Source organism: Rana temporaria, chromosome 8 (assembly GCF_905171775.1).
Source record: "Rana temporaria chromosome 8, aRanTem1.1, whole genome shotgun sequence".
Lineage (NCBI taxonomy): Eukaryota > Metazoa > Chordata > Amphibia > Anura > Ranidae > Rana > Rana temporaria.
Window position 1 is genome coordinate 121,374,689 of NC_053496.1, and position 15,182 is coordinate 121,389,870.

Consider the following 15,182-nt stretch of genomic DNA (forward strand, 5'->3'; position numbering starts at 1 on the left):
AAAATAGCAATTCATTATTTGTATGTCTTACATTGTTTGCACACATATTAACGCCCTTGTCCTGCTGTAGCCAATCTTTGTAATGCTAAAAATATTATTTTTTCGTGTTCCAATAAGTTGAAGGAAAAAAAAATACAGTGATGTGCCTATATTGTGCTGGAAATGTATATCAGTTTTACAGAGATGTTAAAATGTGATGTACAATTAAATCAGTTTACAGTCTAAGACCAAGGCTATTTATTCATCTTGTGCTAAGTTTTACTATATAAAGTGATGTAAATTATAAAAAAAAATAAAATGGTGAACATAATATCTCGTTGCAAAACACCAGAACACAGGCTCTTGGTTTATTAAAATATACTTTTATGTATCACAAAGTGCACATTAAAGAAAAGCTGTATTGATAAAATGTTGGCTTCTCAAGGGTAGTAGGTTGGAATAATCTTCATCTAGAGTCTGCAAGACAAAAAGATCTGATGAATAATAGCACAATGTATAGCTTATGTTTAACTAATATGCTGGACACTAAATGGTGCATTCTTTGAGCATATAACTGGGAAGAGAAGAGGGGTTTGATGTACAAAACCTACAGAAATGGAAAGGTATAGCACCCTGCTGACAACACCGCTTTCTGTTTTTTTTTTTTTTTTCTCCACTGTACTGTTTAGCATTGAAATAAATAGAAACTCAATGTGTGTCTTTACATGCATGTTGTGACATGTATTTCCATTGATTTGAATAGCAAAATTCCAAAGGTGCATTTTCCAGCCTTAAAGTGGTAGTAAAGCCTGCTTGGTAATTTGTACCTGTACGTAAAATGAATGCACCATTTAGGAGATATTCACCCTGCATGCAGCCAGTGACGGCATCGGCGCATGTGCTCTGATGATCCGGCATACCTTGCTGGAACTTCAGAGCTTCAAGCTGGAACCGCGTGAGTGACGTCATCGTGGCTCCAGCCAATCGCACAGCCCGAATCCGGAAGAAAGACCGGGGGAAGGTGTCAGCCCTCTCAGTTGTGACAGCGCAAGGGCTTTGTTCTGAGGTAAGTATTTCATGATGTGCTAGTATGCAATTTGCCTTACAGGTTGGGGTTTTTTTGTTAGTTTTTTTGCTGTTAAATGCACATAATTTATTTTTATTTTTTCTGCACATTTACTTAAATACATGTATATGACACATACTGTTCACATAATGAACATTTATTGTATGGACATTTTGTCCATCATTAAACACAAGTGTAAATTATAATGGCTGTAACAAACTATACTGTAGCCGGTTTTGAGTACAGTACTTGTAATCCATATACAATGAGCTGGTACCCTCAAGGCACAGAACCTCTACTACCTGGGTTGTGACATCAGATATTCAGACTCTCAGCTCAGGTCTTATTTAGGCTAGGAGAATGGACTGTGACAGGATAAATGCATATTATGATTTTTTGTTTCTATTAAATATTTTATTATATCTTTTCATGTGACAACACTGAAGACATGACACTTTACTACAATGTAAAGTAGTGAGTGTACAGCTTGTGTAACAGTGTAAACTTGCTGTCCCCTTAAAGTAACTCAACACACAGCTATTAATGTCTAAACGGCTGGCAACAAAAGTGATTACAGTAACAGTCCCTGTCTTTCTTGGGACCGCCTGTATACTGCTGTTCAGAGTATATAGGGCCTGGGGGCCCCACGCCTTTTCTTTTTTAAATTTGGGTGTGGGGTTCCTCTTAATATCCATACAAGACCCAAAGGGCCTGGTAATGGGCTGGGGGGAGGGGGGGGGGGTACCCATGCCGTTTTTCTCAATAATTTTCATCTATATTGCTGGGACCCAACATTACATTAAAGCCGCCAGTAGTTTTAAATTACTTTTATTCCTTTAGAAATGTTGTTTTGTGCAGGGACTGTTCTAAACACTGGAAACACGCGCCACTTCACAGGCATACTAAAGACACCCCCCAGATACGATATTTAAAGGAATATTTCACTTTTATTTTTTCACTTTAAGCATCATTGAAATCACTGCTCCCGAAAAAACGGCAATTTTTAAAACTTTTTTTTGCATTGATACATGTCCCCTGGGGCAGGAACCGGGTCCCCAAACCCTTTTCAGGACAATAACTTGCACATTAGCCTTTAAAATTTGCACTTGCAGTGCGATGAGGACAGAGCGGGACTTCGGGGACAGACAGAGAGACGCAGTGAGATGAGGACAGGGGTGTAGTGATATGCGGACAGAGAGGGATGCTGGGGACAGACAGAGGGATGCAGTGTAATGAGGACAAGGAGGGATGCTGGGGACAGACAGAGGGACGTAGTGAGATGAGGACAGAGAGGGACACTGGGGACAGACAGAGAGGGACGCAGTGAGATGAGGACAGAGGGACGCAAAGTAAACAGAGGGACACTGGGGACAGACAGAGAGGGACACAGTGAGATGAGGACAGAAAGGGACGCTGGGGACAGACAGAGAGGGATGCCGGGACAGAGTGCGATGAGGACAGAGAGCGATGCAATGGGGACACAGTGGGGAAGGGGGACACACTGGTGGGAGGGACAGGGGGACACTGTGGTGGGGGGGAGGTGGCTTTTTTTTGCAAACACAAGCCAACTGGATAGGGGCTGGGCGGGCTGCTCCATGTATGGTGGCTGATAGAAAGGGGGCGGAGCCACATACACAGAGCCGCCCTCCCAGCCCCCCATCGGCTTGTGTCGATAGGCTAGCTGTTCGGTCCCTCCCACCCCCGACATCAGTGTCGAGTTTTGACAGCTCGTCTGCAAGCAGTGACATTACAATTTAATGCTCTTGCATGCCTCGCTGACTGCTCAATGGGAAACTGTCTCACAGGCAGCGCGCTATACAGTTTCTTGCAGCATTTTACAGCAGATGTCCGGACACACATTAGGGTGTGCCCAGGCGCACACCTATGTGTGTATGTTTATATAATATATATATATATATATATATATATATATATATATATATATATATATATATATATATATACACACACACACACACACACACACACACACACACACACACACACACACACTAGCCATGTGGAGATATTTACATTCTGTTATTTCTTACACTTATTGCAGTATATTACATTTAGAGAACACTAGGTGGTGATGTGAGCCTGTAGAAAGTCATGGTGACATTAGCTGTGCAAGCAATAGTTTCTTCTTCTTGCATACATTTGAACAAGTTGCATGGGTGGACTTTGGCTGAATGGAAGTTTTCTGAGTCACATTATATCTTCGTTATCCATATGCAAATATAAGTTTGTACCAAGTTAACCAGTTATGGTGCAACAGAATATTTCACATATAGAAATATAACAAGAGGAAGAAAATTAGAGGCGTTATTTTGGCCTAGTGGGCAAAAAGGAACCATAAAGAACACCATTGAACCAGAAGCAGTTTTACATTGGTAACACATTTTGCTAACGCATGTAATGTGCATTAACATGCAGTATGTTTAATTGTGAGTCATTGAACGCATTAGAGAAGTGTAAAGTGCCTATAAAAAATGAAAAATACTCACTTATCTGTCATAAATACAACCAGAAATGTATTTCCTGTTGAGCTTCACTGCAAGGGCATGTCAACCGCAAGGCAAACAAAGCGTTTGCTTTGGGCGGCATTTTTTAGGGAGAGGAGGCGGCGCCGCCCCCAGGCAGAGGTGGGTCTTAAACCACTTCCTGTCCTTTCAGTGGCTGTACCGGAATGATGCCTGCATCTATTGCCCCGGTACCGTTTTTTTAAAGCCAATGGTCCACTCTTTTGTAATAGCAATCAGAAACATAAATATATCCCATAGTTTGTAGACGCTAGAACATTTGCGCAAACCAACCAATATACGAGAATCAAGAGTTAGAACGGGATGGGACTTTAAGGTTACAGTTTCCCAACCCTCTCAATCCCTTTATTTTTGATTGATTATTTTTTTTATTTCATTGATAAAATAAAAAAAAGATGTAAAAAATGAGGTGTAAGAACATACAGCAGCAGTCCCCTATAAAAGAAAAAGCTTTATACTTCTCTCGAGTGCTTTGGTATTTTAGAGACTTTGCAATCCAACACTTCCATGTGTGCCAGATAGTGAGTCCCTTGCTGGGCATTGTGGATCATGCTGCTGACCCCTACATTTTTACTGTGTCTTGTAGTGACATAGGGGTCACTGGAAGGAACCACACAGCCCAGCAAGGAACACAATTTCCTAAACACCCTAAGGATGTCCTCGATAGTTTCACTGCATTGGTGTAGTAAAAATGGGCAAAGAAACCCTCTGATGGGACTTTATAGGGCAATAACTTCAAAAATTGTGTATGCAAACAATTAGGTATAAAAAAAATATTTAATACAAAGTCTAAAAAACATCAATACATATAGGTTCATATCAAAAACTGCGTAATCAATTTGATGTCATAGATATGAGATCATAGTCAAACCACTGAGTGAAGCTCAATGCGTTTCACGATTTTTGCGCGATTCCTCTTCATCAGGAGAAAGTGGTTTAGAGGTTTAAGATATCTTACTTGGTGGTTAGTGGTGGGCAAGAGACTGAACTTAAAAGTGGGTCCAAGGAAGAGGGACCCAAAGCCGATAGATAGTAGTATCCTGACCAGAGCTCTAATTTTTGACTGGATGTTCGAATAGAGCGATAATCGCTGATGCATATCAAGAAATCGACCTATTGAATAAGTGTCTCTGAGTTGGAATAGGTATCCCGAGCCAAGCAAGTGGTTGGATGGATCATTGGTCAGGAGTATATGGTGATGTTCCCTCTATCCTAGGAGCAGCTATCCATCTTGGCGATTATCGTTATATTCTAACATCCAGTTAGAAAATTTGAGTTCTGGTCAGGATACTACTATCTATTGGCTTTGGGTCCCTCTACCGTGGACCAGGGATGGACTGGCCATTGGGACTACAGGGAGTTTCCCGGTGGGCCGATGGCTCAGTGGGCCGGCTTCAGTGACAGCGGCCTGGGAGTTTCTCACTTCTGCCTAATCTTGTCCCATAAGGGGGGGCACCAAACTGATTCTTTGCCCCGGGAGAAATAATGTCTAGCTTCCCCACTGGTACTGCCTTATAAGAGTATCAGTACCAGCCGTTCTACTCTAAAGTAAAACGGCTAGTGAAGGGGGAGAGGGGGCTGGGGGGGGGGGTGCGGGAGTTGTCCGGCCGCTGTGGGAGAGACCTGTCAAAGTGGGCCAGTCTGGATGAAGTCCAGGGCCAAATTATTTTCCCAGTCCAGCCCTGCCTTGGACCCAAAGCCGTGAGAGTTCAGCCTCTTGTCCACCGCTTTCGAGTTTGGCCTCTGGCCCACCACTAACCCCCAATTGAGATAGCATAAACCTCTACACCACTTTCTCCTGATGAAGAGGAATAACGCAAAAAAAACTTGAAACGCGTTCACTCTGTTCATTTGCACAAGAGTGTTGTAAATAGGTGGTTTGATTATGATCTCATATCTATAACATCAAACTGAATATGCCGTTTTTGATATAAACCTCTATGCATCGATATTTTTTTAAAGGTTGTATCAAGTTCAATCTTATTTTATTGAGAAAAAGAGGTGTACAGTACACAAGTATAACGTTCGTTAACACATAGAAATAAACATTTCAATATCGTCACATTGAATAGAGAAGTTGTTTGCTTTAACTGAGTTAATTTAGTATATAAGCCTGTGTAGCCATATCATCTAACATTACATATTAAGGGAAAAAGGAAAGAAACTGAGCTAAGATACCATTAACCAAAAGAAGTGAAAAAAAGGAAAGAAAACCTCCGGCCCAATACTGGCCTTTTCACTCTGAGAGCTGCGATAAACAAGTAAACAATAAGTACAAGAAAAAAGTGTGAGAAAAATATAAATCGCGCCAACTCTAAATATAGGAGCCTATTAAAAGCACCAAACAGTGATTTCTAAAAGACAGTGATATATAATGCTATATATAGCTGTATCAGAAAATATATATTGTGTGATAGGAGTGGGTAGCCACTAGAGAGCGCTAGATGGCCATATCAACACCCATCAGTGTTAATAAACTTTGTTATGGTGATACCAACAGTGTATACATTTCAATTAAAACATATATAAACAGAAGCTGAGAATCAAAATAAACAGAGCAAGTAAATGTAATGATATTGAATTTATAAACTGTAACGAAAAAGTCCATAAATTATTGACGAAGATTTCATCAGAACACCCGTGAGTTGTGCCAAATATCATGTAGTAGATAACGTGACCAAAAGAAACGGTGATGCAATCCTCCACCAGTCTAATGATTGGATTCTTACCAGAACTCCACGATCCCTTATTACAGGGAATCATGAACAGCATATAAAAGGGCAATCACTCCCAGTCATGTAGTTCAGACATATGTGATCCAATTGGGTCTCATTCACAAGTGATGACAGCAATATCCACCATGTAAAAACAATCATAGAGGCTCCACATAGTATATTAAATGGGTAAAAAGATTTATTTTTAAAAAGTAACGCACTTCCAGAAATGCAGTAAAACAGTAAAAAGATCGCCTTGAATCTGATGTGCAGGACGGAACACAAATTCACAGACACCCGTCCACTGGGGAACGTTTGGAGCTTGTTTGGGTGACAACAGCGCGCCGCTCCGCCCCACGTCCGTTTCGTAAAAAAACATACTTCCAGGGGCACGGGCAGCGCGCTGCGTCACCTCATTATATATATATATATATATATATATATATATATATATATATATATATATATATATATATATATATATATATATAAAATAAACTGAGCCTCTCTCTGGTTCACAGCCACCTCCCCCACCTGCGCACTAACAGAAAAAGCAGGCTTCAAAATGGCGTCCGATATCGCACACATGCTGCGCATCATGAATCTAACATGCTCAAACAAAGAGTCTGGCACCATAAAAAGCACAATATTAGCCACTATGAGAGAAAGGGGCGGGGGGGGGGAAGTATCTAAATGGCCCTATTTGTCACTATCCCTACCTTTACCACCGCTGTGTAGCCACAAGCAGCTAGGCTACAACATGGCGTCCGATCCTGTGCATGCGCAGTGCGGGCAGCAAAGCCACAACATGGTGCCCGATTCCACGCATGCGCAGTACGGGCAGGTAGACTCAAAAATGGCGCCCACCGCCCCAAACACATACATCGTGTACTGCGGGTGGGCTACAACATGGTGCCCATAACCTCAGACAACACTGCAGGCGACAGGTGGACTAGAACCTGGCGCCCAACCATACGGACAAATAGAGTACAGAGCTAATAGCATTAAATGGTAAACATGTATACAGAAACTTCCAGATCGCCGCCACCACCAACCTTCATAAGGTTGTGGCAAAAGGTCAAGGCAAGGAGATAAGAGGCAAAGTCCAGGTCAGAGGCCGAGGATCAAACACAGGAGACAAGCGGAGTCCGTAATACAAGCCGAGGTTCGGTCCAGGAGAAGATCAGCAGAGTCAGAGGCAATCCGGGTCACAGGAAGCTGAAGACAAACCAGCAATCCCTCTGAGCACTTCCTGAGCTTTTATAGACAGCCAGGAAGTCATGTGGTGCGTGAGTGTTTCACTGACAACTTTGCTGCCATCTAGCGTTCAAATGGAAGTAGAACATGACTTTTCACAATGTGTTTCTCTGACAGTTTCACTGTCAACTTTTCTGCCATCTAGCGTTCGAATGGAAGTAGAACATGACACTTCACAATGTGTTTCTCTGACACAGACATTCTGTCTCCGAGATAATCTACATGAGCTAATTACTAATCATTTACCCAGACAGGTGACTCCGAGATAAGCTCTTCTCATCTGCTATACAATACAGATTTATCATCAATAGAAATTCACACAATACAGTGTCAATTAGCATCACACAATTAAAGGTTCTTGAGAGCCAGACTAAGGTTCATTTACATGACAGTAGCAGACGACATTAAACACCTTAACAGTCTGTGTTCCCACATTGAATGAATCACTCTTTCTATTGACCGGTTGGGTTTAGAATTAACAACCTGTAATATTTCAAGATATCCTGGAATACATTGTGAATTATCATTACTGTCCCATCTCCTGTAATTCAAGATATCATTTCTCAGTCATCCTATGCCCCTATTGGACATAGGATGACTTTAGACACAAGAGTCATCGGTGAAGCTGAAATAGGAGTACCCCACACCCTGCAAGAGCCTCTGGGTACCACGGGCCCTCCCGTTACAATAGTCAACTGACTTGTGTAGAAATGATGGATCAATTAATAAAAAAATACCCCACTCCATTCAAATCCACTCTTATGCCCTGTACACACGATCGGTTCATCCGATGAAAACGGTCTGATGGATTTTTTCATCAGATATCCGATGAAGCTGACTTTCATCAGTCTTGCCTACACACCATCAGTTAAAAAAGTTCAATGCTTCCGAGCATGCGTCGACTTGATTCTGAGCATGCGTTGATTTTTTACCAATGGATTTCCCCACAGACGATCGTTTTTTTCTATCGTTTTTTTAACCATCAGATAATTTTAAAACAGGTTCTACGTTTTTTCACTGATGGGAAAAAAAACGATGGGGCCCACACACGATCCGTTTATCTGATGAAAACGGTCCATCACAAAAAACGATCGTGTGATTCCACTGCTGCCACCTACCGTCTTGGGGGCCCTAAAGTCCTCAAAAAGCAGCATGGGCACACAGTACAGCCAGAGCTGGAACAGAGGCCTTAAATTTAGCCTAATTAACATGGTCAGAGGCAACTAACTCTCTGACCCCCCTAAATTTACAACAGCACCTGCTATGAAAGTAGCTAGGCACTACACATATGAAGAGTTTTATTTCTGAATTTTGGATTTTTTTTGATTGATAGGGTGTTTGGATTAACATTGATCACAGCCTGTGGAAGGCTTACTGAGGGATTTTTTTTTTTTTTTAGAATGACATCAATTTTACTTAAATTTTTTTTATTGGATTTTAGTCTAAATATGACCCCAGATCTCATAATTAAGAGGACCTGTCATGCTTTTTTTTTTTTTATTACAAGGGATGTGTACATTCCTTGTAATAGGATTTAAAGTGACCCAAAAATATATATTTTTTAAAACAGTGTCAAAATAAAGAAAATAAAGTAAAATTAATAAGAAAGCGCCCCATCCCTACAAGATTGCGCGTAGAAGCGAATGCATACATGAGCAGCGCCCGCATATGAAAACGGTGTTCAAACCACACATGTGAGGTATCGTCGTGATCATTAGAGCGAGAGCAATAATTCTACCACTAGATCTCTTCTGTAACTCAAAAAATGCAACCTGTAGATTTTTTTAAACATCGCCTAGGGAGATTTTTAAGGGTAAAAGTTTGTCGCCATTCCACGAGCGAGCGCAACTTCGAACCGTGACATGTTGGGTATCAATTTACTCTGCGTAACATTATCTTTCATAATATAAAAGAAATTGGGCTAACTTTATTGTTGTCTTATTTTTTTTATTAAAAAAGGTGATTTTTCTCAAAAAAAAGTGCGCTTGTAAGACCACCGAGCAAATACGGTGTGACAAAAAGTTTTGCAACGATCGACATTTTATTCTCTAGGGTGTTAGAATTTTTGTTATAAGGTTTGGGGTTTCTAAGTAATTTTCTAGCAAAAAAAAAATATGTTTTTAACTTGTAAACACCAAATCTCAGAAAGAGGCTCGGTCCGTAATGGCCCGTACACAAGATCAGAAAATCGTACGGAAAATACGGCTTTTGAAGCGATTGTACGATAATCTGACTGTCAGTACACAGCTTACGAGAGCCGATCACGACACTTCATCCGATTTTGTCTGATGGGACAAGCGCGAAAAGTTTTCTCGTACGATACCAGATCATGCGATTTTCGTTTAATCAGTATTACAATGCAATAGAAATACTCTACAGCACATTACATCAATTTTCGTGACTTTAGTAAACGCTTCATTTTTGATTTGAGTCTAGCATGCAAAGAAAAAATAAAACAGACGATCATTCGTCCGATAATCTCATTGTGTGTACCAGGCATAAGAAAGAAATGATTGCACTTTGATAACACCAGTGACAGCGGATATGTAAGCAGTTCTTGTGGGAGATCATTAACCAGTTGCAGCGATAATGATCTGCAGACAGCATGGAGTGTGATCACCTCCAAACATGGCTCCTGGCTGCGGTGTATGGGGATTGCTGTGCTGCTGAATGACTGGGATGGAGGCTCAGCCCTGACTATTTACATTGGGTGGACTCCCAGGCCAAGCCTCCTCCCCCATCACACAGCTAGACAAGCAGCAGCTCAGCTGGGACCAGTGACAGCACACAGGCTCAGCCACCGGTTGCTAAATCCCTTGTGAAGACATGGTAAGGTGATGCTTTAATGTTTCTGGATCTGATTTCCTTCTCTTTATCATCTTTTCTTTTATAGAAAAAAATATGACTCTGATGTGCAGGTGGTGAGTCTCATCTGAAGTCAAAGTACATTAGTTAATGAATAGCTCAGGCAGTAGTGCAGTGTGATAAGGCTTTGTTTCCTTTCCTCTAATGTACATATTGGGGAAGGTAGAGAGTTAGCTATATGCACCAATCCCAGCCTTGGTCATTTATAACCTGTGTACCTACCTGAGCTCCCTGCCATGTTCTAAGCTCCCATGGGCTCCTTCTGTTTTATTGCTTGAGAGAAAGGCGGAAGTATGCAAACACTGCCGGATATCAGAGGAGTCATAGGATTGTTCTTACTCAATGGCTTTTATTTATTGTACTTAATGACTTTTATATTTGTTTTTGTTTTGTTTTTACTTTTTGTTTTTTTATTATTTACCTTTGTTACTTTAGGGCTTGTTTATGCAAGTGTTTTATTTCTGTCTCCAAACAAACTCTAAATCAAGGGTGCCCAACCTTTTGAAGAGCGAGGGCCACCTAAGCGACTTGGTAACCGGTGGCAGGCAACAATGCGCAGAGTGGGTGCATGGCAGTCCACTCTACTCTATAGAGCCCACTCAATTTTTTTTTTTTGCACATCGGATTGGAGGTAGGCGTTTGTAAATGGACAAAAAAGGAAAATTTATATGAAATACTTACCGTAATTTTCCTTTCCTGATGGACTCCATGGCAGCCTACGTGTGGGTTAACCCCGCCTCTCATACCTCATAGGACCCTACTCCCATAAAGCTTTGCTTCCTGGCCATAGACAGTGTTCCGTAATATAGCCTACTCCAGCAAAGGGAGGGAACTCCGGCTGCCATGGAGTCCATCAGGAAAGGAAAATTACGGTAAGTATTTCATATAAATTTTCCTTTTTCCTGACAGACTCCATGGCAGCCTACGTGTGGGAAATGACTAGCCAAACACACCCGGGTGGGCAATTGCTGGTTAAAGAAACAAAATTTTAATTGACATTGTCAACAGATAATATATTCAAACCAAAATTCACCGACGACAAGGAGGCCGGTTCTACGCAATAGTGCGTCATAAATGTATTTAAGGACGACCAAGAGGCCGCTTTGCAAATAACTTCAGGGGAAACATGTCGGGCAGCCGCCCATGATGTAGAGACGCTCCTCGTGGAATGAGCGGTTACCGCTTCAGGAAGAGCCAACCCTTTAGCCTTGTAAGCCCTTTGGATAGCTTGGACGATCCATGTGGCGATGGTTCTGGAGGAAGCACGCATGCCTTTGTTTTTTCCATGGAATGACACAAACAAATGATCAGATTTACGGAAGGACGCTGTGGCTTCCAGATATTGTTTAAGGATTTTGCCGACATCCAGAGGATGAACCATAGAACCCTCAGAAGAATGAAATGTGGGAAGTACAATTTCCTGGTTTTCATGAAAGACTGACGTGACTTTAGGCTTGGAACCCAGCATTGGAATCAACACTACACGGTCCGGAAAAAAGGTGAGGAACGGTTCTTTGGAGCCTAGAGAGCCAATTTCGGAGACCCTTTTGGCAGATGTTATAGCCACAAGGAAGACAATCTTGAGGGAAAGATCTTTGATAGATTGATTAGATGAATTTTGATCTCCTGAAAAAAAGTCCAAGACTAATGGAAGATCCCACTTAGAAAATCTCGGTTTTCTTAAAGGTCTTAACCTCATGGCTCCTTTGAAGAATTGACGGACAAGGGAATGTCTGGCCCACGAAATACCTGTGAAGGCAGAGATTGCCGATACTTGGACCCTCAAGGAGCTGACTGATAAGGGTAGGTCAAGCCCAGTTTGGAGGAAGCCCAAAATGTCCTGTACTCTGGGGACTTTGGCTGAACTGTTCATGGAGGAGGTGTAATCCGAGAACTTAGACCATATCCTCTGATAGACTTTATTGGTGCTCACTTTCCTAGCATTTAGTAATGTAGAGATTGCTTGGCTTGGGCAACCTAGCGCTTCCAATCTTTCCCTCTCAAAAACCAGGCCATCAGGTGCAGGTGTGATGGACAAGGGTGAAGGGTCGACCCCTGGAGCAAGAGATCTGGTCTGGATGGGAGCTGAACTGGATCCCGGAAGCTCAACTGAAGCAACAGTGGAAACCATGGTCTGTTGGGCCAGTAAGGAATTATTGCGACCACTTCGACTTCCTCCCATCTGAGTCTCGACAGGAACCGGAGAATAACTGGAGTTGGGGGAAAAGCATAGGCTTTGTGGAACATCCACTGATCTGTTAGAGCATCCACCCCGAACGCTTGGGGACAGCGATTTCTTGTGTAAAATTTCTTCAGTTTGTAGTTGCATGGGGATGCAAATAGGTCCACTTCCGGTGTGAATCCTAGTGACAGGATCCAGACGAAAACCTCGTTGTGGAGAGACCATTCGTTGTTGTCGAGTGTCGTCCTCGATAGGAAATCTGCTTGAATATTCTGAGTTCCGGGGAGATAAACTGCTGTTAGATCTGTCAGATGTGTCTGAGCCCATGACATAATCGGCTCCACCTCCCTCAGAAGGGACAAACTGCGAGTGCCTCCTTGTCTTTTTATGTAAGACACGGCTGTCGTATTGTCCATCCTCAGAAGGACTGACGATCCCTTTATCAGATGGGTGAAGGTTTGAAGGGCACAGAAGGCTGCACGGAGTTCCAGGATATTGGATACTACCTTCCGAGATGGGAAATCCCACTTCCCTTGGGCTATTTCTTTCAGGCAAAGGGCACCCCAGCCGCTGTTGCTGGCATCGGATGTAACTGTGATCCAGGAGACAGGGGCTATTGAGAGACAATTGAGGAGATTTTTCCGCAGAAGCCACCAGAGGAGGCTGTCCCTCATTGACTGAGTTATCCGGATTAATTGGTCCTGGGGCCTCGGATCCCATTGTTGGAGAAAACCCCTCTGGAAAGGACGCATTCGCCATTGTGCCCATCTGACCATGGGAGTCGTGGACACCATGGTGCCTATAATTTTGAGACATAGTGAAGCTTTGAGAAAAGGGGACTCCAGTGCGAGACGAACTCTTTCCCGGATGACTGGGATTTTTTCTAAGGGTAGAGAAATTGTACTCTGGATCGTATCGAACTGGGCACCGAGGAAGACTAGAGACTGTGTGGGTTCTAGATGACTCTTTTCCCTGTTCAAAAGCCAGCCGAACTCGGTCAAAGTGAGAATAACTTGAGCCCGATGTATCAATAGCTGTTCCCTGTTCTGTGAAAGTAACAGCAGGTCGTCTAGATAGTGGTGTAGACGGATACCTTTCATTCTGATTAAGGCCACGACAGCCAGTAAGAGCTTTGAAAACACTCGCGGCGATGTTGTAAGCCCGAATGGGAGACACGTGAACTGTAGGTGAACACTGTCCACTGCGAACCGAAGGTATTTCTGAAATTCTGCCGCTATGGGCACGTGGAAGTAGGCATCTTTCAAGTCGATTGACACAAGCCAGTCGCCTGGTAGAATGGTCTGACGAATTGTGAGAAGTGACTCCATCCTGAATTTTTCCTTTTTTATAAAGGTGTTTAGATGCGTCAGGTCTATCACTGGCCTCCAAGAGCCGGACTTCTTCAAAACCATGAACAGAGGTGAGTACATTCCCTGAAATCTTTCTGCCGCTGGCACTTGTATAGCGGCGCCCTGGGACAAAAGAGTGTCCGTGTATGTTAGAAGGATATTTCTCTTTTCTTCTGAATGAGGCAGAGTTGTGGGGACAAAATGAAGTGTAGGAGGGTTGACAAAGGTCCAGGAGTGACCTAAGGATACAGTCTTGATCGTCCAAAAGTCTTTTATTGAAGCTGCCCAAACGTGCCGGAATTGTAGAAGCCGCGCTCCAACCTGCTCCGTCTGAGCGATCCCAATATCAAAAAGATTTAGGGGTATCTCGGTTACCCGGAGTTGCCCCTTTTGTGGGTTTTTGACCCGAAGGTTGGTTTCTTCTCCAATTTTTCCTGAACTCTCTACCCGGCTTGTATCGACGGGCCTCTCTAGCACGATCTTGGTCTTGCCTGGGAAAAAATTTTCTTTGGTTGAAGGGACGACGGTCCTGGGGAAGGAACCCCGACTTACCCCCTGTGGCGCGGGAGATAGCGCTGTCAAGTTTGTTCCCGAACAGGGAGGATCCCTGAAAGGGAATACGGCACCATGCCTGTTTAGAGGCTGGGTCGGCTACCCAAGGACGGAGCCATAGGGCACGCTTGGCTGTAACAGACGAAAGCATGACCCGTGCCACCAGGCGGATAATATCAAGGGAAGCCTCACCCAAGAAGGCAACAGCCATTCTTAACTCATGAACCGGTAAGTCTCTGACTAGAAGACCAGACATATTGGATAGAGTAGAATCCACTTCATCCGTCCAAGCTTCCATTGCCTTGGAGAGGGCCGCGAGGGCCAGAGCTGGCTTACATGCCATACCCGCTGTGACATATATGCGCTTTAGATCTGTATCAATCTTTCTGTCCAAAGCATCTTTAAAGGAAACTGTGTCTTCCAAAGGAAGGGTAACATGTTTGACCAGTCTCATTAAAGCGGCGTCCACCAAAGGCGCTGATTCTAGATGTTTCACGTCTTCACGTTTAAATGGATACATCTTTGATACTTTAGAAATCAATGAATTTTTCCTTTCAGTGGAAGTCCACTCATCAGTGATCATTTCACCAAGTTCACCCAAAAGGGGAAAGCTGGGACGCTCCTTCTTGAGGTGTTTGAAATATTTTCTTTGTTTATTAGGAGATTCCACCGGGT

At 42.9% G+C, this 15,182-nt stretch overlaps 1 protein-coding gene and 1 long non-coding RNA gene across 2 annotated transcripts in view; one reads left to right on the plus strand and one right to left on the minus strand.

The window, feature by feature from the left end:
* Positions 1-317: 317 nt before the first annotated feature.
* LOC120909028 lies at positions 318-7,523 on the minus strand. Its single transcript, XR_005741215.1, has 2 exons — positions 7,358-7,523; positions 318-456 (listed from the first exon to the last, which is right to left on the minus strand). It is a non-coding gene; the product is annotated as an uncharacterized LOC120909028 (long non-coding RNA).
* A 2,653-nt stretch (positions 7,524-10,176) lies between these two features.
* Positions 10,177-15,182, plus strand: part of LOC120909029 (pterin-4-alpha-carbinolamine dehydratase) — a 28,237-nt gene continuing 23,231 nt past the window's right edge. Inside the window, exon 1 of the mRNA XM_040320623.1 lies at positions 10,177-10,388. Coding sequence (XP_040176557.1) covers positions 10,386-10,388 — 3 coding nt within the window. The 5' untranslated portion in view covers positions 10,177-10,385. The remainder of the gene's footprint in view (positions 10,389-15,182) is intronic.